This window comes from Pan paniscus, chromosome 6, assembly GCF_029289425.2.
Source record: "Pan paniscus chromosome 6, NHGRI_mPanPan1-v2.0_pri, whole genome shotgun sequence".
In the NCBI taxonomy this organism is placed as follows: Eukaryota; Metazoa; Chordata; class Mammalia; order Primates; family Hominidae; genus Pan; species Pan paniscus.
Genome location: NC_073255.2, coordinates 21,033,130 through 21,056,338, shown reverse-complemented (window position 1 = coordinate 21,056,338; position 23,209 = coordinate 21,033,130). Strand labels below are relative to the sequence as shown.

The 23,209-nt window shown below is 37.0% G+C and overlaps 1 protein-coding gene across 3 annotated transcripts in view; it reads left to right on the top strand.

Annotated features, from left to right (window-relative positions):
- CRPPA (CDP-L-ribitol pyrophosphorylase A) overlaps window positions 1–23,209 on the top strand; it is a 330,830-nt gene that overhangs the window by 200,753 nt on the left and 106,868 nt on the right. For all 3 annotated transcript variants that reach the window (XM_034963742.3, XM_008978703.4, XM_003825009.5), the window contains one exon: window positions 4,870–5,001. In XM_034963742.3, the coding sequence (XP_034819633.1) occupies window positions 4,870–5,001 (132 nt within the window). The remainder of the gene's footprint in view (window positions 1–4,869; window positions 5,002–23,209) is intronic.

The following is a 23,209-nucleotide window of genomic DNA, read 5'->3' as shown; positions in this document are numbered from 1 at the left end:
TACTGTAGCCTTGTAGTATAGTTTGAAGTCAGGTAGTGTGATGCCTCCAGCTTTGTTCTTTTGGCTTAGGATTGCCTTGGTGATGCGGGCTCTTTTTTGGTTCCATATGAACTTTAAAGTAGTTTTTTCCAATTCTGTGAAGAAAGTCACTGGTAGCTTGATGGGGATGGCATTGAATCTGTAAATTACCTTGGGCAGTATGGCCATTTTCACGATATTGATTCTTCCTACCCATGAGCATGGAATGTTCTTCCATTTGTTTGTATCCTCTTTTATTTCCCTGAGCAGTGGTTTGTAGTTCTCCTTGAAGAGGTCCTTCACATCCCTTGTAAGTTGGATTCCTAGGTATTTTATTCTCTTTGAAGCAATTGTGAATGGGAGTTCACTCATGATTTGGCTCTCTGTTTGTCTGTTATTGGTGTATAAGAATGCTTGTGATTTTTGTACATTGATTTTGTATCCTGAGACTTTGCTGAAGTTGCTTATCCAGCTTAAGGAGATTTTGGGCTGAGACAATGGGGTTTTCTAGATATACAATCATGTCGTCTGCAAACAGGGACAATTTGACTTCCTCTTTTCCTAATTGAATACCCTTTATTTCCTTCTCCTGCCTAATTGCCCTGGCCAGAACTTCCAACACTATGTTGAATAGGAGTGGTGAGAGAGGGCATCCCTGTCTTGTGCCAGTTTTCAAAGGGAATGCTTCCAGTTTTTGCCCATTCAGTATGATATTGGCTGTGGGTTTGTCATAGATAGCTCTTATTATTTTGAAATACGTCCCATCAACACCTAATTTATTGAGAGTTTTTAGCATGAAGGGTTGTTGAATTTTGTCAAAGGCTTTTTCTGCATCTATTGAGATAATCATGTGGTTTTTGTCTTTGGCTCTGTTTATATGCTGGATTACATTTATTGATTTGCGTGTATTGAACCAGCCTTGCATCCCAGGGATGAAGCCCACTTGATCATGGTGGATAAGCTTTTTGATGTGCTGCTGGATTTGTTTTGCCAGTATTTTATTGAGGATTTTTGCATCAATGTTCATCAAGGATATTGGTCTAAGATTCTCTTTTTTGGTTGTGTCTCTGCCCAGCTTTGGTATCAGGATGATGTTGGCCTCATAAAATGAGTTAGGGAGGATTCCCTCTTTTTCTATTGATTGGAATAGTTTCAGAAGGAATGGTACCAGTTCCTCCTTGTACCTCTGATAGAATTTGGCTGTGAATCCATCTGGTCCTGGACTCTTTTTGGTTGGTAAACTATTGATTATTGCCACAATTTCAGCTCCTGTTATTGGTCTGTTCAGAGATTCAACTTCTTCCTGGTTTAGTCTTGGGAGAGTGTATGTGTCGAGGGATTTATCCATTTCTTCTAGATGTTCTAGTTTATTTGCGTAGAGGTGTTTGTAGTATTCTCTGATGGTAGTTTGTATTTCTGTGGGATGGGTGGTGATATCCCCTTTTTCATTTTTTATTGCGTCTGTTTGATTCTTCTCTCTTTTTTTCTTTATTAGTCTTGCTAGCGGTCTATCAATTTTGTTGAACCTTTCAAAAAACCAGCTCCTGGATTCATTAATTTTTTGAAGGGTTTTTTGTGTCTCTATTTCCTTCAGTTCTGCTCTGATTTTAGTTATTTCTTGCCTTCTGCTAGCTTTTGAATGTGTTTGCTCTTGCTTTTCTAGTTCTTTTAATTGTGATGTTAGGGTGTCAATTTTGGATCTTTCCTGCTTTCTCTTGTGGGCATTTAGTGCTATAAATTTCCCTCTACACACTGCTTTGAATGCGTCCCAGAGATTCTGGTATGTTGTGTCATTGTTCTGGTTGGTTTCAAAGAACATCTTTATTTCTGCCTTCATTTCGTTATGTATCCAGTAGTCATTCAGGAGCAGGTTGTTCAGTTTCCATGTAGTTGAGCGGTTTTGAGTGAGATTCTTAATCCTGAGTTCTAGTTTGATTGCACTGTGGTCTGAGAGATAATTCGTTATAATTTCTGTTCTTTTACATTTGCTGAGGAGAGCTTTACTTCCAAGTATGTGGTCAATTTTGGAATAGGTTTGGTGTGGTGCTGAAAAAAATGTATATTCTGTTGATTTGGGGTGGAGAGTTCTGTAGATGTCTATTAGGTCCGCTTGGTGCAGAGCTGAGTTCAATTCCTGGGTATCCTTGTTGACTTTCTGTCTCGTTGATCTGTCTAATGTTGACAGTGGGGTGTTAAAGTCTCCCATTATTAATGTGTGGGAGTCTAAGTCTCTTTGTAGGTCACTCAGGACTTGCTTTATGAATCTTGGTGCTCCTGTATTGGGTGCATATATATTTAGGATAGTTAGCTCTTCTTGTTGAATTGATCCCTTTACCATTATGTAATGGCCTTGTTTGTCTCTTTTGATCTTTGTTGGTTTCAAGTCTGTTTTATCAGAGACTAGGATTGCAACCCCTGCCTTTTTTCGTTTTCCATTTGCTTGGTAGATCTTCCTCCATCCTTTTATTTTGAGCCTATGTGTGTCTCTGCACGTGAGATGGGTTTCCTGAATACAGCACACTGATGGGTCTTGACTCTTTATCCAATTTGCCAGTCTATGTCTTTTAACTGGAGCATTTAGTCCATTTACATTTAAAGTTAATATTGTTATGTGTGAATTTGATCCTGTCATTATGATGTTAGCTGGTTATTTTGCTCGTTAGTTGATGCAGTTTCTTCCTAGCCTTGATGGTCTTTACAATTTGGCATGATTTTGCAGTGGCTGGTACGGGTTGTTCCTTTCCATGTTTAGCGCTTCCTTCAGGAGCTCTTTTAGGGCAGGCCTGGTGGTGACAAAATCTCTCAGCATTTGCTTGTCTGTAAAGTATTTTATTTCTCCTTCACTTATGAAGCTTAGTTTGGCTGGATATGAAATTCTGGGTTGAAAATTCTTTTCTTTAAGAATGTTGAATATTGGCCCCCACCCTCTTCTGGCTTGTAGGGTTTCTGCCGAGAGATCTGCTGTTAGTCTGATGGGCTTCCCTTTGAGGGTAACCCGACCTTTCTCTCTGGCTGCCCTTAACATTTTTTCCTTCATTTCAACTTTGGTGAATCTGACAATTATGTGTCTTGGAGTTGCTCTTCTCGAGGAGTATCTTTGTGGCGTTCTCTGTATTTCCTGAATCTGAACGTTGGCCTGCCTTGCTAGATTGGGGAAGTTCTCCTGGATAATATCCTGCAGAGTGTTTTCCAACTTGGTTCCATTCTCCCCATCACTTTCAGGTACACCAATCAGACGTAGATTTGGTCTTTTCACATAGTCCCATATTTCTTGGAGGCTTTGCTCATTTCTTTTTATTCTTTTTTCTCTAAACTTCCCTTCTCACTTCATTTCATTCATTTCATCTTCCATCGCTGATACCCTTTCTTCCAGTTGATCGCATCGGCTCCTGAGGCTTCTGCATTCTTCACGTAGTTCTCGAGCCTTGGTTTTCAGCTCCATCAGCTCCTTTAAGCACTTCTCTGTATTGGTTATTCTAGTTATACATTCTTCTAAGTTTTTTTCAAAGTTTTCAACTTCTTTGCTTTTGGTTTGAATGTCCTCCCGTAGCTCAGAGTAATTTGATCGTCTGAAGCCTTCTTCTCTCAGCTCGTCAAAGTCATTCTCCATCCAGCTTTGTTCCATTGCTGGTGAGGAACTGCGTTCCTTTGGAGGAGGAGAGGTGCTCTGCGTTTTAGAGTTTCCAGTTTTTCTGTTCTGTTTTTTCCCCATCTTTGTGGTTTTATCTACTTTTGGTCTTTGATGATGGTGATGTACAGATGGGTTTTTGGTGTGGATGTCCTTTCTGTTTGTTAGTTTTCCTTCTAACAGACAGGACCCTCAGCTGCAGGTCTGTTGGAATACCCTGCCATGTGAGGTGTCAGTGTGCCCCTGCTGGGGGGTGCCTCCCAGTTAGGCTGCTCGGGGGTCAGGGGTCAGGGACCCACTTGAGGAGGCAGTCTGCCCGTTCTCAGATCTCCAGCTGCGTGCTGGGAGAACCACTGCTCTCTTCAAAGCTGTCAGACAGGGACATTTAAGTCTGCAGAGGTTGCTGCTGTCTTTTTGTTTGTCTGTGCCCTGCCCCCAGAGGTGGAGCCTACAGAGGCAGGCAGGCCTCCTTGAGGTGTGGTGGGCTCTGCCCAGTTCGAGCTTCCAGGCTGCTTTGTTTACCTAATCAAGCCTGGGCAATGGTGGGCGCCCCTCCCCCAGCCTCGCTGCCGCCTTGCAGTTTGATCTCAGACTGCTGTGCTAGCAATCAGCGAGACTCCGTGGGGCGTACGACCCTCCGAGCCAGGTGCAGGATATAATCTCGTGGTGCGCCGTTTTTTAAGCCGGTCCGAAAAGCGCAATATTCGGGTGGGAGTGACCCGATTTTCCAGGTGCGTCCATCACCCCTTTCTTTGACTCGGAAAGGGAACTCCCTGACCCCTTGCACTTCCCGAGTGAGGCAATGCCTCGCCCTGCTTCGGCTCGCACACGGTGCGCGCACCCACTGACCTGCGCCCACTGTCTGGCACTCCCTAGTGAGATGAACCCGGTACCTCAGATGGAAATGCAGAAATCACCCGTCTTCTGCGTCGCTCAGGCTGGGCGCTATAGACTGGAGCTGTTCCTACTCGGCCATCTTGGCTCCTCCCCAGCATTTGGTTTTTCAACCTCGTTTTCTCAGTGAGTGTTTACTACATCTGTGTTTATAAAGGAGGATTCATCGATCTTAAGTATGGCTTGAAGCATAACTAGAAATTAACAAAAGTTAATAAAGATTATTGCAATACTGTAATCATATGCGTTTTGAGCTTCTTTAATGTTTTTTCCCTCCAGAGAAAGTTGAAGGGAATGATATTCTAAATACTGTCTTTTATATTTTGCAGGTTCATTTTCTTGATTTTAAATTAGTACCTCCCAGTCAGAAAATGGAAAACCTAATGCAGATTAGAGAATTTGCAAAGGAAGTAAAAGAAAGAAATATTTTGTTATATGGCCTTCTCATATCTTACCCACAGGTAGGTAAAATGTTTATCTTCCGAATGTACGTTCTGTAGACTAGTTTTAATGGTAGGTATCTGATTTGTTAAAAGCAGGAGGATATTAATGATAAGTGAAATTACAGCTGGAAAGTTACTCATCTATGTGTGTGCTATAATAGTAGAACCTCTTGCCTCTAGGAAAAAAATAGAAACCAATAAAACTATTAGCATTGGGGAAATGCTAATGAGCAAACATCTCATATTAGGTATCCCAAATAGAACTGTCAGGTTTATCAAATAAAAGTATGATTTTCCCAGTTAAAATTGAATTTCAAATATATAATACTTTTTGTTAAGTTTGTTCCAAATATGAAATTTGAATTTCAAATCTAATAAAATTCTTATATTTATGTGGCAACCCTACAAAGCCAGATTCCTTGTCCACTGGTGTAATTTAAGATTGTTTACTTTTATGTTATGTTAAAGATATTGGTAGTCAATTGTTTATCTCCCTAAACAGGTTATTTAATCATTTGAAAGCACTGCCTGGCATTCAGATTATAAGAGGGCAGGGTACTTAACTAGAGAAATGCATTCATTGTCACTGTCTTTAATAGCTGTTAGTTACACTGAAGGCACAATGAACTAGCATTACAGATTCTTTGTACAGAGAAATGCTATTTAAAACAAAGAATTTGGAAAATCTATTAGGAAACAGAATTAGGGGGAAAAATTTGGAGAATCTGTGGATTTGTCCTTTGTGCATAGATAGCTTTCACTGGATTTGTGACTACTTTAGAGTTTCTTGGAGTTACCATACAAGAGTCTAGCAAGTTGTACAGTCCACTGCTTTTTTTAGTGGTCTCAAAAGTAATTTGGTACTGAATGTCCAGTGAATGACAGGTATTTAAACTTAATTATGGGTGGCAAGTAACAGCTATTGTTTATGAAATTATTTCAGCTGCATTTTTAACCTGTGGGTAACATTTCTTCTGAAACTATGCATTTTAATTCAATATAAGGACCATCTTTTAGCTAGTCCCTTGGGTTTGTTTTAACTTAAAAGTTATTGTTTCCTCTGCTTCCAAAATATGCAAGCATGACCTCAGTTATCAAGAACTAGGCAAATTTTAGTTCACGTAGGATAATGAAATTGCAAAATGTTAATGCTGTAGGGGGCTACTGAAGTCAGGACAGCCAAGGCCCAAGGAGTTACATATATTTGCCCAAGGACAGATAACTGGTAGAGTAACAGAACTCAGATCTGTATCCATGGTCAGTAATATTTTCTCTTTGTGGTGGCTCACGCCTGTAATCCTAACACTTTGGGAGGCCAAGATGGGCGGATCACTTGAGGTTAGGAGTTCAAGACCAGCCTGGCCAACATGGTGAAACCCTTGTCTCTATAAAAAAGTTAAAAAATTAGCCAGGCATGGTTGTGGGTGCCTGTAGTCCCAGCTACCTGGGAGGCTGAGGTGGGAGAATCACTTGAATCTGGGAGGCGGAGGCGGAGGTTGCAGTGAGCAGAGATTGCCGCCCCTGCACACCAGTCTGGGAAAAAGAGTGAGGCCCTGTCTCAAAAAAATAAAATCTTTTTTGTTTGTACTCAGATTATTACAGTGGGAAAAATCTGTTCTTTTTCTCATGTTGTCTAAAGGAGTCATGGACAAACACTACTATTGTCACATAGTGCAGTTAGAAAGTAGAGTTTATTGAGGCAAACCTCAATCAGAAAATGGAGAGTGTAAATAATCCCTGGAACTCTCATTTGTGCAGGCCAAAAGGGTCTGTATGCACTGCACTGTAGTTGCCTTTCCAGTAAAGAGTAATGTTGCCAGGTTATATATATGATGCCTAGTTAAATTTGAATTTCACATAAACAATAATTTTTAGTGTATGTCCCAAATGTTACATGGAGCATACTTGAATTAAAAAAACCTTGGATGTTTACTTGAAATTCAGATTTAACATGCAAACTCAAAAAGAAAATTTATCACTTAAAATAACCTCTTTGTAGATAGCTTAAATGTAGACTTATGGATTATATTATTGGCTTGGCCATTTATAGATAGTATAAAGTTTTCTGACTTTATCCAATGCCCTGTAACTCATGTAAAATAATTTGGAATGATTTAAAATTCTTGCTCTAGATTAGAAGTGTAACATAAAGCTTGCTTTCACAATTTGTTGAACGAATTTAAACCAGGCCTTATCTCTCTTTCTAAAATAATCCTATAGACATGACTATGGATAATTAAAATGAGCTTTCATAGTTTAATACTTAAAATAGACTAAGGGACAAATAAGAAAGTTACCAAAGCAGTTCTGTAATTTTTTTTTTTTTTTTTTTGAGCCGAAGTTTTTCTCTTGTTGCCCAAGCTGGAGTGCAATGGCACAATCTCGGCTCATTGCAAACTCCACCTCCTGGGTTCAAGCGATTCTCCTGCCACAGCCTCTCAAGTAGCTGGGATTACGGGTGCCCGCCAACATGCCCAGCTAAATTTTGTATATGTAGTAGAGACAGGGTTTCACCATGTTGACCCGGCTGGTCTTGAAATTCTGATCTCAGGTGATCCACCCACCTCAGCCTCCCAAAGTGCTGGGATTACAGGTGTGAGCCACCGCGCCTGGCCAAATTTTTGTTTCTTTAAAAAAAATTTGTGAAAGATTGTTGAGAATTATTATAAAGGTCCCCAAAACAGGATATGGAACAATAAAATGAAATTTTTTGGTAACAAAATTAAATTAGACGAAGTCCCTTTAAAGTATAATTTTATATAATTCTATGTGTAAAATATTATTCACTTTTCATTATTAATCTAACTTTGCTGTGCAAGTCATCATTAAGATCCATGATACAAAATTATATTTGAGGAACCTGTACTAATCACCTAAAAATCTGTATTTGATGATCTAGCAGTGAACTTACAGAGACAGAATGTTTCTGGCATGAATAGTTCAAGCCAATAGCTTAGAGTGTGTAGTCTTAATTTTGTTGAAATCTGAAAATACCTCTATAATGACTTTTTAATGCAAATATTTGCAACTATATATTTTTCAATTTTGCATGTGAACTTCTGTGACAGTAAAAATTTTAAAGCCTGTAAAATATCTAAAGTGCTGTAAGCAGTTTTATCTTTAACCTGTGCATTTTATATGCTTAGGGATTTAGCAATAGAAGCACATAGGTTCAAAGTTTAAAAGTTTCCCATAAACTATTATAACTGATTGTTTCTTTCACTGAACTAGTGTCTGTTGCCCTCCACACTGGAAAAACTAGTTATATCACCTCGGACAAGCAATGTAAGTTTTATAGGCCCCAGGTTCTTCTTTTGTAAAATGCAGATGTCAGAACTTCCACATTAAAGCCTATGTTGGATGAGAAAGTGGAGACAGAGGATGGTGGTGCTGGCTGTGTCCAGAGATGCGTTATACATACATATCTCACTCTGACACGCAGACATTCTGGAACTGAGCCTGGTTTTTCTTTCCTTTCCATATGTGACCGCAAACTTCACCTGAACTATTATTTCCTTTCTTTTACTGGAGAAATTATTCATTACGGTGTGTATATTTTAGTAGAGTTCAGAGAGGGAACTGTTCTTTTCTCAGACGTCTTGATCAAAGTACAGTGGAAGACAGTGGGGGAGTTAGGATCCATCAGAGGAAGGCTGAGGAGCATATTAAATGTGGCAGCATGGTAAGGAGTGTGTATCGTTTTAGCCTATCCATTTTCTCTTATTTCTTCCCCACTAAACTGTCATTTCACTTACTTATAATATAGTGGGAAATAGAACTTTTGAAAGCAATGTTAGCTTAATCAGTACTTTAATTGGATGGGGACATTGGAAAGGATGGCACTAATTGGCAGACCTGCAAAAACCAAGCCACGGAGAAGCCATGGGATAAAGCAGAGGCACTCTCTTACCCTCTCCCTTAGCCTGAATTCTACGTTTTCTTTTGTTCCTAGGACTGCAGATCTAGGAGACATACAAATAAGAAAGTTACCAAAGCAGTTCTCTACATTTTTGTTTTTTAAAAAAAAATTTGTGAAAGATTTATGAGAATTATTATAAAAATCTCCAAAACAGGATATAGAACAATAAAATAAATATTTTTGATAACAAAATTAAATTATATAAAGCTGTATGTATTGGTCTTGTATCACAAGTATAAACCATATTGCTCTACTCGATGACATAAGTACAATTGTTCTTCTCTATTGTCTGGGCTTTGAAGGTTTTCTGTTCACTGTAAAGGACATCCAAGAAACATTCTTGATTGCAAAACTCGGTGTAATTACCTTAGGTCAACTGATAATGATATAGGAACAGTTTTCACTGCCCTATTACAACTTTGGTCCTAAAGATCTGAATGTATAGCGTACCACTGACATCTATTTTTTCATCTCAAAGGTCCGCATTTACTCTGTGTTCACTAGATAGAGGAATCATCCTTTAAGTATGCATGATCCTTTGGAGAACAAATGGGTGTATGCTGTCGGTTAGCAGAACACTGTTTTTTCTTATGGTAATCATGGGTGAGGTTAGACTTAGAAGTTCAACTTTCTGCAATGAACAATTACTTGGAATTTAAATGGGAATTATTTACTAAACACACAAAACTTTCCATGGCACCGAATCATATGGCAGACGTACCAAACATGCAACACCAAATCTGTTTACAGAAACCCCTAATACCCTCTTCAAAGTAATCAGGCTTTTTTGATGTGGGAATGTTTATGAGACCAAATATTTTTCACTTTCAATATTGTTTTGGCTTTTATTGTTTAGACTTAGTCATTCTTTGGGAAAATACAAAGGTCATAAAATATGTTTTCAAAAATTTGTAATTTTGAAAAAAATTGTTTTTATAGAGTTTGGTTAGCTTGCTTGGCAGACTCATTAGAGAATGGCGGTAAGCTTGTTTTACTTAGATATATGTAACTGAAATGCAATATTAAACACACACCTTCTGCTACAGATTTTTTTGTCAATACAAAATGCACGTATTTTCAGGGTACATTTGGTAATTTGATCCATTCACATCATGTGTAAAAATAAAATTGGGGTAATCAGGATATTCATCACCTTGAATATTTATCTTTTCTTTGTGCTAGGAACATTTTAGTTATGCTCTTCTAGCTATTTTGAAATGTACAGTAGATTGTTAACTATTGTCACCCTACTGATGTATTGAACAGTAGGTTTTATTTCTATCTAACAGTATGTTTGCACCCAGATCTTTCCTTTTTTTTTTTTTTCTGGATAAAAGAAGCTACTTTCTGTATGAAAATGAAGAGAAGCATCCTCTAACTTAAGGAGGGTACTGCCATGGAAATTTTTAATGAGCAAATTCCTTTAAACAGTGCATTTGTTAGCTATTACTACATAACCGAACATTTATTATCTCGCAGTTTCTGTGGGTCCTCAAGCTCTGGGTCTCCATCAAGGATGCAACCATCTCAAAGCTCTCCTGGAAATTTTCCCAAGTAGCTCACTCACCTGGCTGTTGAAATAATTCAGTTCCTCATGAGCTATTGCACTGAGGCCTCAGTTCATGATTTCATGAGCTCCTGGCTGGAGGCTTGCCTCTGTTCTTTGCACAGAGTTTCTGGAAACATCATAGAATGCAAGAGAGAACCAGAAGATGGAAGTCACAGTCTTCTGTGACATCAGCGACTGACATCCCATCCCCTTTGCTGTATTGGGTTCGCCAGAGGCAAATCACTATGCTCCACCCACACTCAGGGGAGGTGACTACACAAGGGTTATCATTGGGAACCATATCAAATGCTGCCTACCACACTAACACTGGAGTGCAGATATTGTAGGCTAAGTATTTCTTGCTACTCACCCCCATGAAGATTAAGGGATTTATAGGGTGAATAGGGCTAGACATGTTTAAATATAAAAAAAATACAAATTATATACATGTATCTATCCATACACACATGTATATATGTATATGCTTTTTTATTGCATGTAGAGTGATAATATCTGGAAGAGGGCATAGGGTGTTAGAAAGGCAAAACTTATTTTTACATTATCTGTAAAATTGTTTTTAAAGAGCTTGATTTGGATCAGATCCATATCAAACCCATTGGTGCAATTATATCATTTTCTAATTTTTATTAAAGAGAGGGAAATTGCATGTAAGTGAAAAAAATGTGGATGTAATATTGAAATGAGCATCTTCAGCCATAGCTTTAAGTTCTTGTTCTTCAGTAACCTTGTGGCCATTCTCAAGTTACTAAAGTTTGTCTTTCTGTATTTGATTATAAAATGGCCATATGCTTTTAGATACCAAACTTAAATTTTTAAAAAATCTAATGAAATGAATATTTTGTTTAGTAGCGTGTTCTTATATACATTCCTAAAAGATCTCATTCTGTAGTGGTTGTATTTCAGATGGTACAACCTAAAATTTTGTGTTTTAGATTTGCTTTCTTTTTTTGTGTGAGCCTTTCTTTTTTTGTGTGAATGTAAACTCAAGATTTTATTTTATTCATAATAAAACAAAAGATGACACTTAGGGCTGGGCGCCATGGCTCACGCCTGCAATCCCAACACTTTGGGAAGCTGAGGCTTGCAGATCACCTGAGGTCAGGAGTTCGAGACCAATCTGGCCAACATTGTGAAACCCCGTCTCTACTAAACATAGAAAAATTAGCCGATTGTGGTGGGGAGCACCTGTAATCCCAGCTACTGGGGAGGCTGAAGCAAGACAATCACTTGAATCCCTGGGAAGTAGAGGGTGCAGTGAGCCGAGATTGCCACTGCCCTCCAGCCTGGACAACATAGCGAGACTCGTCTCAAAAAAAAAAAAAAAAAGGCACTTAGAACCGTATTACTTGGCTGTGTCTCTTCTTATCTCCTTCCAGTTCAAAATGCTTGCATCTTTTAATAGCTAGCATTCTCTTAGATCTGCAGTTGGGCTGGGCTTAATGCACTAAGCCTTAGCACAATCTTCTTTGTAGTTTTAGCTTTTTCTGGATAATTGGCTTAGTCTGCCCACCAGAGCCACCCTGCTATCTGTCATAACACCACTTTCCCTGGGTATACAGAGAATCCTTGCCCTTCTTGCCCTGTGTCACTTGCGTGAGGTTGGTGCTTGCCACACTTCTCACAGAAAATTTGGTGGGTTTTAGGAATGTTCACCACGTTTGTGGGAATGCTATTGGCATGGAAAGACTCAAATCTTTCTATTCATTCTAAGTCCAAACATCCAGCTTATTTTCTAAGTGCCCAATGTCATTATATACAACATAATGTGCCAGCCACTAAGGGGTAGTACGAACTTCCAACAAGTTTTCAGTCCTCAAGGAATTCATATACCTGGAGATGATATCCTTCAAAATTACACAGGCATACATATGAAGAATGGGTGATATACACTTATTCTCTACCTTGTTCTACCAAATTTTTAAGACGAATTAGCCAAAGATAGCCTTCTTTGATAAGGGTGGGACACACAATAGTATAGGAGGAGTTGAGAAGAGGACGGCTAATGTTCACCCCGCCTGCCATGCTCTCTCACCTGGTGCAGGGCAGCTTCTGTGTGTCATAAAGGGAGGTTCCATGGAGACACCATGATTTAGAAGATCTTTATGAAGTGAGAAAATTAAATGCTTTATCTTGAAATTATGAAATTACAGACTGCAATTTTTTTTACCTAATGTATTGTTTTTCCAACTCATGTATTTGAAAGGAGATTCAGTATAGAACACTGCAAAATCAATGAAAGTAGTGTTAAATATGTAAATAGAGGAGATTGGAACTTTACTTAAGACACATTAAACTGGCAAAAATAGAGGTATAAGTTATTTTTAAAAAATTATCCCTTATCCCTTGTTTTTGTGAGACTTCCTCACTATCCCAACTCATGTCATAACAAAAGGAATTATTTTTGACACTTTATGAGTTTTATGTTTTAATTAAAGCATCGTATTAATGGGAGTGCATAGGTAGGCTATATTATTTTGATTCAGGTTAGTGAAGTCAGTGTTACAAAATAACTGCTAGAAAATGTTGGTGTTGCAATTGAGAAAGTTGAGATGCATACAGTAAAAGCATGTAATACAAAAGGTGCTGTGTCTCAGAGGTTGTAGAAAGGTATTTCCAGGGGATAGTTGTATAGTAAGTCAAGAGGAATAGAAACAAAAAGAAGGCAATTTGACAAGTGGAATCCTACTGGTAGTCTTCAGGAAAACATGTTGTGGACTTACGGAAAACACTGATATACTTCATTGAGATTGATCTGATTTCCTATAACTATTTACTCAGTAAAACTCCTGCTCTATTACTTATATCAATGAAAAATTTAAAATGGGATTTGATTTTAGTCTTTGTCCAGTTTCTGATATTTTGAGTAATGAAATAGTGAAGAAATAATGGCATGACAAATAGTCTAAAAGAACAAACTGAATAATTAGGCTTTGCAAAACTGAGTGTTTTCTAATGTACATGGCATTATTTTAGTGCATTGAAATAAAATGTGTGTATCCTGCTTGCAGCAGTTTTATGTAGACTTCCCTTGAATAATATGTGAGTGAGGGAGATGTCTTTGTTTGTTTTCACTTTATGCAACACTAATTATCCAAACTGCATAAGCAGCTGTACAAGGAACTGTGAAATTGCAGTGTTTAACGGAATCCATTGGAGAGCATCACGTTCATGCTGGAGGACTTGAAAGCATGAAGGGTAGGAAATGAAACTAGGTAGGAGAAATGTGAAGTCAACCTAATTTTAAAGATTTGACATTCTAAGTCAGTGACAATAAGTCTGAATGCTTTGAAACATTTGCAGCGTATTGCCTAATAGATGCTGTATATCATTTTAGAGCAAAGGTAAGTGATTTCCAAAATCAGGAGCTATCTGTCCAAGAACCATTTTCCAGGAATGAGAGTGGAAGAGTGGTAGAATCTGGTCATATGCAAAATCCCTTACTTTCTTTCCCACGCAGTAAAGAGAATAGTTTGCAAAATAAGGGCATGTGTTTATAGTCTCTGAGAATCCTATCAATGTTTCTGATTTTGATCACAATGGGAATATAAAAGGACTTTCTTCACGGAGAATCAGAAAGGTGTGTAATGTTTGGCATTTGGTTTTGTTTATAGAAAATAGCAAGATTTATTAGTTTTTCATCCATCTCATTACTCACCTTTGACAACTGGTAAGGAAGTATACTTTAATTAAGATTCAAACTTCCTCTTACTGAATGGAAAGTGACAATGTACTAATGCTGTTTAGAAATGAGTTGGTTTAATAATAAACACATCTACAGTAATTCCTTTTAGACTCTGGATTTTAATGGACAGGAAAAACACAGATGTTTCACACAGACACTATTCATGATTATTATGCTTTTATCATTGTTTATATGTATGTTTGTAATCACTGTATCATTCTAAAACACTTTGTAAGGAGGAATATAAAGAAATAGTGTTCAAAAAGAGTACCACAGAGAATTTGCCACTTTTTTCAGCTAAAATTTTACCTTGTAATCATTTCATTTTTATTATGTTCTTTTTTAAAAAAAGGTTCAGAATTTGTACTTATGGCTCAAAACTTTCTAAGTCACAATAAAAATAATTAGGCCACAGATCTTATGTACAGACAAATCTTTCAAAAAAGGGGGTCAGAAACACAAGAAACTAAAAGTTCACTATTGAACATACTGCTTTTTTTTGTTTACCACAAATACTTTTGTATTAGAAGTATTGAAGTTAGGACGCAAGTAAAGGAAGTTTAATTTTGTTCATAGGCTTGCAAGCTGAAATCAGCACAATAAAAAATGTATTAAAATATGGACCACTAAACTATATATTACCTACTGGTATGTATTTACATCATTGGTTTGAGCCAACCTTATGCTCCATTCTTACTGTAAAGTAAGGTAACAAAAAAAATATTTTGACCCTCCACTGGGGATATGCTTTTGTGAAAATATACCAGTCACTAAATCTTAAGCCACATACAGTTTTTTATGTATGAAGGTATGCATTTGTGGTTTTAGAATACACCTATCTGCATTATACTATTTATTTCTAGTTGCCTTTCAGTGAAGAGTCAGGTCATTTCTTGCTTGTCTACTGGTTAGGTATCTTGGATTCTGACTTGATCTGTTTGGTTTTTAATTTTAAGTAGGAATAATATGTTTTATTAAATATTACTAAGATTTAAATTTAATTGTGCCATATTCACCACCTTAATTCTCTTATCCCTTTATTAAATTTCTGGTGTCGTATTTAAGATGTTTTGATGATATTAAAGGATTTTGGCTCTTTAGGGAGGATCATCTTTTTTTTTTTCTTTTATAGTTTAAAAAAGTCCAGCATTAGCAGACGTTTGCTTGTAATTTTCTCACTGTAGTAAGAGGAAATAAGCCAAAGCCCCTAGATAAGAAGTTGCTCAAATCTAGTTACTCACTTCCCAGTTCTAGCCCATGGAGAAAGGAATAAGCATGATCCTTGAGTCTGACTTTTTAGATGAAAATGGTTACATAAGGTTTCTAAAACATGCTGATTATAGAGCAAACATTAAAACATTCAATGGCAAATCTTTCTGAACTTTGGTAGCAATTTTAATAATGAAGGCATCGTATTTAGCCTAAAAATTACCAGTTTAAGCAACTGTATAAACACAACTGGTGTGGGGGGGTAATTTTTAACAAGTGACCTGGCCAATATAATTTCAGAGTCTCATTCATATTTTTTACAGTTGTACCTTCTATATCATAATTTCAGTTTTTCTAATGAACTGAGAACACCAGGCTTTGCCAGCAACATCATGAGAACATGGATTTTCTTCACCAGTAACTTTCTCAAGTCATGTAAATCAGGGTTACATCAGGTTAATTGGGTGTTAAAAATGCATGCCTTTTGTTATTTAGAGTTTAATTATCTCCTCAGGCGTGTGAGGTTAGCTGAGCAATAGCAAATGTGGCCCTTGTTGTGAATTCAAGAACATAAGTAATGGTGAATAGCTGTTTTGCCTTCTGCTGCCTGTGGGACAGTTGTTTGCAAGCCTCTGTCTTGCCAAGTGCTGTGTATATTGCATTGAGATTAAAGATCTTTTCAGCTGGTCTGTATTTGGGGCTTAATAAGAAAGCATATGTGCTAAGAATGGTGGAGAGATATATCTTCTAGGTCTTTGAATTATGAATTCTCTGATGTAAAATATACAGTAAAGAAAAATAATCAGTACGAATCCAAAACGTTACCAAGTTATGATTTTTAAAAAATCTTAGGAAAGTCACAGAAGTTACTACATTTGATTCTACTGTTACAGATGCCTTGGCTTTAACAAAGCTTATGAAGACAGGGAACTATCTCTCTATGACTTTTCAGTTTTACTTGGTGCTAAACTTGAATGAATAATCTCAAAATTCTGTAGTTTGACTCAAAATTCCAAAGTTTGACTTAGGTATGGTGGCTAAATGATTGCTAACTCTGTACCTTCTCAGTTTTTTTTTTTTGTTTGTTTTGTTTTTTTGTATAAATTTAAGGGAGAACAAGTGCAATTTTGTTACATGCGTATGTTGTGTAGTGGTGAAGTCTTGGCTTTTAGTGTATCTACCATCTGAATAGTGTACATTCTACCCATTATGTCGTTTCTCATCAATTTCCCCCTTACCCCACTTCCCTGCTTCCAAGTCTCCAATGTCTGTCATTCCCCTCTTTGTTCATGTGTACACGTTATTTAGCTCCCACTAATAACTGAAAACTTGGTATTTGAGTGTCTGTTTGAGTTGTTTCACTTAAGATGATGGCCTCCAGTCCTACTCATATTGCTGGAAAATCTCAGAATTTTAATTGGTTTATATTATTTGGATATTAATTTGATTCAGATTAACCTTTCCTCAATTCAATTGTCATATAGTTTTCTGATGCTTATGACATTGTAGATGGAAGTGTGTAAAAATTTTTTGTCCAACATGCCAAATTCATTTAAAAATTTAAAAAGGAGAATGTAGACTAAAATGTGTAAATTGCAAAATTATAACTTAGGTGATTAGAGTGATAATTTTTAATGAGCTAGGAAATACGTGTTCACCACAGTTTGCTAAATAACATAGATGCTCAATTTTTAAATTTCATCTCAATTTTTAACCAATATCCTTAAAATTTTGAATATAGTGATCTTTGTTTTTGTAACATGAATTAATACATATGTCAAATCTTTATGTAGATTTGTTGCTATATGGATTCCAGTATTTTGCTTCCTGAATAAAATTTTATGATGATTTAAAATGCAGCCATGCATGTCAGTTTCAGCTAAATTTACTGGAGGAGGATCAAGGCAGAGTGGTTTTTAAGCCAATTGAATTAATTGATGAGCTAATTGGTTTATCAGTTGGGACTTCTTAATGGCAAATGTCAGAAACACAACACAGAGTGGTTTAAAAATATAACTGAAAAAATTCTAAGATAATGGCTTCAGGCTTTGTCAAACCCAGATGGTAAAAGGGCAATTTCCTCTCTCATCAGTCTCTTCCTCATCCCTATCTATACCCAATAATTTGGTTCTTTATTCTCAGGAGGTTTTCTAAGTAATATCAAGCATATACTATAAAATATACTGCTCCCACTTTATATTTTATGTTTTGTAAACTCAGTGGAAAGAGAATGCCTCTATCCCAATATTTTCACTAAAAACCATAGTTCTAACTCTCATTAAGCCTGTTGTAAAATATATCTTCATTTTCAGATTCAACTACTGTGGCCCATGTGAGTGTTCTTTCTATCATTCAGGCGTAGTTAACTTGTCCACACCTGGATCCAGGTCAGCTCCACCCAAACTTCATGAACGAGAATAAGGGTGAGGCGCATTCCCCACAGGATGGGGAACAGATGCTGGATACGCCCAAACAATAGGTCATTATGTTTATTATTTTTGGCAGCTTTCCTCTTTAGCAAATAAGTAAGATAAAGACACTAAAGATTTGTGTCCAAATTATATAAAATGTGGATATTTGTTTGCTAATTAACTGTGGAATTATAAAGGGTCAGATTTTCAGGGGACCTTAAAGCGCAGCTAGATAAGACCCTTAAAATATTACCAACCTAGTTATTTTTAACCACTTGTGAAATATACTGTAAGTTACATACACTAAAAATAATTCTAAAACTTGGGATTTATTTTAATAAAAATAACTAATAGTAATACCCATTTGTCTCATCTTTTTTCCAGTATATTCCCTAGGCAAGGAAGGAAAGGGTGGGTCACATCATAGACATCATTTCTTATTTTTGTTGCATTAGGGGGGATTGGGCTGAGAACTACTACTCTACCATATCTGTCAGCCTTGACAAAATTGTCTTTTTCACAAAAAATAGTTTGTTTATACTGTTTTCGTCATAATGCTTAGCTTTGGCTTCCTTTATCACATTGATGTCTTTCCAGATGTGCTTCAGTTTGTATTGAGCATGAAATGACCTGCCCATCTTTCACTCAAGTATTCCTTGTCATTCTTCATGCTTTTTCTCTATAACAATTTAACACAATCTGGCACAAAATGCTTTACTTATTCATGCTAATTGTCTCACTTCCTTATCTAGAATAGGAGGCCAAAGAAGACAGGATGCTTTTGTCTGGTTTACCACTTTATTTCTAGAACTGGAATGGTGCCTGCTCTAGTGTAGGCCCTCAGTGACTGCTGAGTGACCAATACGTAATGTGCAAAAATGAACAAACACTTACAAGCTGTATAAAGTCATCATAGATTTGAGTAGTAGTACTTTTTTATTTAATGTACTACTCTATTGGTTTCTGTTTATACTATAGATATTGTATTCCTGAAAGTGTGTAAAACATGAACAGAATGGTGGTTAAATTATTTATGTATTTATAGGTTCAAGTTATAGAGATAAAAGTTAATAAATTACAAATTGTAGGCTATTATCATTCATAAACATGAGTACAAACTGATTTATCCCAGGGATCCAGAGATAGTTTATTATTAAAAATTCAACTGTAATAATTTACCATATATTCAAATTAAAAGCTAGTGACATCATCTCTATAGTTGGAGAGGAGATGTGATTAAATGCAGCACCAATCATGATAAACTCTTAGCAAATTATAATGTCTTGGTAAAGTTATACACCAAAAATCTAAATCTAACATCAAACTTAATGTGTTAAGAACATTACCGTTAAATTGAAGAGCAAGAAAAGAATGGCCATAATCACCATTTCTATTCAACCTGGTACTGGGTGCTCTAACTAGCACAGTCAGATGAAAGAGAAGTAAAAGAATAAAGGATGGGAAAGTAAGAAACAAATCAGTCATTATTTGCAAATAATACAATTATTTAAGAGCTCAAAAGTTTTACACATGCAAGCAACATACAGTTGCAGCTGTTTTGCTCCTGTAGTTCAGTGGGCAAGAGTGTTACAGCCCTTTAATTCCCACTGCCCTGCAGCTCAGCGAGCAGGAGTGTTACAACTCTTTCACTCCCACGGTTCGGCAAGTTCCAGGTTCTTTTCCCACACCCAAGAAGAATAAGATACAGGGACACTGGAGACAAAGTAAGGGAGAGTAGAATTTGTTGAGTGAAAGAAAAGCTCTCGACAGCAAGAGGGGACCCAAAAGTGGGTAGCCATCTGTGAGGCTGAGTCCAGGGTTTTTATGGGCTTAGAATAGGGGAATGTGTGCCATTTTGTTTATGGTTGGGCTTGGAAAATATACCATTTGATTGGCTAAAAGACATCATTCAAAAAGAACAAATTGAGAGAGAGTAAGACTGCGATGGAGGTTCTCACTCTGGTTTGTGAATTCTATCTGTAACTGGTAGCTTGGTTTTCCAGGCTTTAGATTGTCCTTGGCTTGAAGGTAGAGTTTCACTGGGGACCCGCCCCTGTCTGCCTAGGAATTTGTCTCCTGTCGCGAACAATGCTTATATGTTTTTATTTCAACGTAAATGCAACAAATTTAGAAATTTCAAATGCTATATTTTATGAAATTGAATCAAACTAAATGGTGTGTGTGTGTACCCTTGATCTCTCCTTTCATCTTGTGAAATATGTGACTATTGTTTTAATTTATTTTCCTTGCAGTGAATTTGATATTTTTATGTATTCATATGCGTGTTGCAATTTTCTTCATTATTAGACATAGCTCAAAAATATTAAGGAAAAATGCTTCTATAAAAAATAACATAAATGAACAAGAATAGGACTCCTTTTGGATTGGAAGAATTCAGTGTATGTGGTAGACTGTTAAGCAGGAACAGTTTTTGATATCTATGTATTAGATATTTGTTTCAGGTTTCTGCATGTTTTCTCACCACATTACCGTGTGAAAATTTATTGTCTGTTAGGTCTGCATTGTTGCTTAAGGGAATTGATGATATGCCAATTTATTACTCTTTCACAACACTAAGCATTTAAATGTACACAATGTTTACACTTTATAAAAAGCCTTGTGAGAAGTTTTGTGACTTTAAATTTCTTGTAAACAGATTTTCATTGACTTGTAAAAAATCTTAAGACATTATAAGGTAGCTGCAGCTTGATTAATTATATGTCTAAAAATCAAATTAGGCAGCAACATATATTTTTAATTGAACTTTTATGTGTCAAGTCATTCCAATGTTTTGAATTTGTAGGATGTGAATGCCTTGCAGAGAAAGTTTAATTTAGATCATGCATGTAGTACTCCCACATGATCATTGTCGATGTTACTATTATTGTAAATAAATACTACTCTTTGTGTAATACAACTTTTGAAATACTATATAGATTTGAGGTTTGTAGTCTAACATTTCCAATTTCTGGTGTGAGAGAATGTTTTCCAATGGAATCACTTTGATGAAGACTAAGTCACTTAGTATGTAAGCATAACCACTTTGTTTCTTGCACAAGAACTCCTGAGAGGTGATTGAAGTTTATGTTTTTGGAGAAAAGCAGTAACGTCTGTAGAAGCAAAGTCACTTTTAGAAGTCTACAGATGTGGCCAGGCAGAGTGGCTTACGCCTTTAATTCCAGCACTTTGGGAGGCCAAGGTGGATGGATCACCTGAGGTTAGGAGTTTGAGACCAGCCTGGCCAACATGGTAAAATCCCATCTCTACTAAAAACACAAAAATTAACTGGGCATGGTGTTGTCTGTCTCTAATCCCAGCTACTCAGCAGGCCGAGGCAGGAGAATCACTGGAAACCAGGAGGGAGAGCTTGCAGTGAGCTGAGATCGCACCATTGCACTCCAGCCTGGGCGACAAGAGCAAAACTCCCTCTCAAAAAAAAAGAAAAGAAAAGAAAAGAAAAAGCTTACAGATATGAAGGCAATGATTTTGGAATAAATTAGAGTGGAATGTCTGATTTTCTTCAGTCCATGTTAGTCACAAAATCTGGAAACCAGAAACACCATTAAGGAATTTGCTGTAGTGAATTCTCTAGCCAGTGTAAAGATACTTCAAGTGAGAGAAAATTCTTTACTGAATTTTTTTTTAAGTGAACTTATGGTTTGAGCATATGCACAGGAAACATGCAGATTCTACATAGAAATGAGATTCAGGAGAATTTTATTTTGATGGTAATAAAAAATGACTGTGGGGTTAATTTTTTCGAGGAGGGCTCATCCCGCAGAGTTAGTACTTAGAATTCTTCTAAATAGTGTGTGAAAAGCAGTTAGATATTTTAATTCCTTTATCATCCATTTTATTGGGAAAATTTTATTCTTTGATACAGATTTTTTTAAATTAAGGTTTTTGGACATAACCTTTACACATATGAAAGGCATTAACTACTATTAAAGATAAACAAAGGCAGACATTGATTAAAGTGGTGAGAACAGATTTTATTTAGTAACTACTGATAGGGTAAAGAGTGGAGCTTCCTTCCGAGTTTTGCAGAAGTGACTGATCATTTTTAAGGGAGCATGAAGGGGTAGGTGGGAGGACATTTAAAATCCCCAGGTGATTGTAATGTACAACCAGAGTTGAGAACCACTGGTCCAGTTAGACCCCTCAACTAGCCGTCAGGGGTCCAGGTCAATGCTTCTCAATGTATTGGAAGTCTGGGAGAGAGAAGCACTCCAGTAAAAAATTACAAAGGGTTGGTCAGTGTGAATGTGTTTAGGCTAGTTGTGTATGTTAGCTGGTAATCAAAGAAGTTAAGATTCTGTTTACTCAGAGAGGCTGGAAACAGAGGTTCCTATTCTGCTGATGGAGTTTGGTTGCCTCTAGGGCAGAGGTTTGGATGGAGTCATTTTGTGTTGGAAGTTCTACAGTTCTTACTACTTTATATTATATAAAATTCAGATGAAAGAATTTACCAATTTTTGCTTAGCATTTTCAGAGGCAGAGACAGAGGCAGGAAGGATTGCGTGAGCCCAGGAGTTTAAGATTAGCTAGGGCAACATGATGAAACCGTTTCTTAAAAAAAAAAAAAAATGCTACTCAAGTATGGGAGTGCATACCGGTCATCCCAGCTACCCTGTAGGCTGAGGCCAGAGGATCACTTGAGCCCAGGAATCTGAGGCTGCAGTAAGCCATGACTGATTACACCACCACACTAGCCTGGACAACAGAAGAGACCCTGACTCAAAAAAGAAGAAAAAAATTTACTGGTTCTTTTCAGGGTTTCAAGTACATTTTTCTTTTTTAGCTTATTTTTTGAGAAAGTGTATTCACGTGGTTTTAAACTTAAATCACATATACTTGTACACAGTGGAAAGCCATTGTGTCCCTCTCAACCTAGTCCTCATTCTCCACCCTGATTCCCAGGTGTGTGGCTTGGTTTCATAACTCGGTTTTCCTTCTTGCCCTCCAGCATTCTTCAGGTTCACAATGGTGTATTCATGATGTAGGTGTGCCATGTTTATCATGTTTACCCTATTCTGTTTGACCTGGGTTTGGGTAGATTGCTTTTTTTTTTTTTAAGGGTTTTTCCCAACATGTTGTCAGATGAACAAAGCACCTGTTGTGTTTCACTAAAACATGAGCGTCAGCATTTGAGTAATCAACAGGGTTTGCTTATTTTGTGTATGAAAATAATATACCTCATTAGGTTATGAAAACACATTAGTATGGAAACAGCAGCAAAACTCTAAGAGTGATCTAGATGGCTTCACTCTCTTGGTTATTTAGGGAAAAATGAAACTGAGAGTGATTATTGCTTTCCTGGGACCAGAAAGTTTGATGTGATAGAAATAGGCCTTCTCACCTAATTAGGGAAGATGGTTCTTTTGTTTTAGACTATGAGTGAGTCCTGTAATTCTGAAGTTTCAAACCTCAGTGTC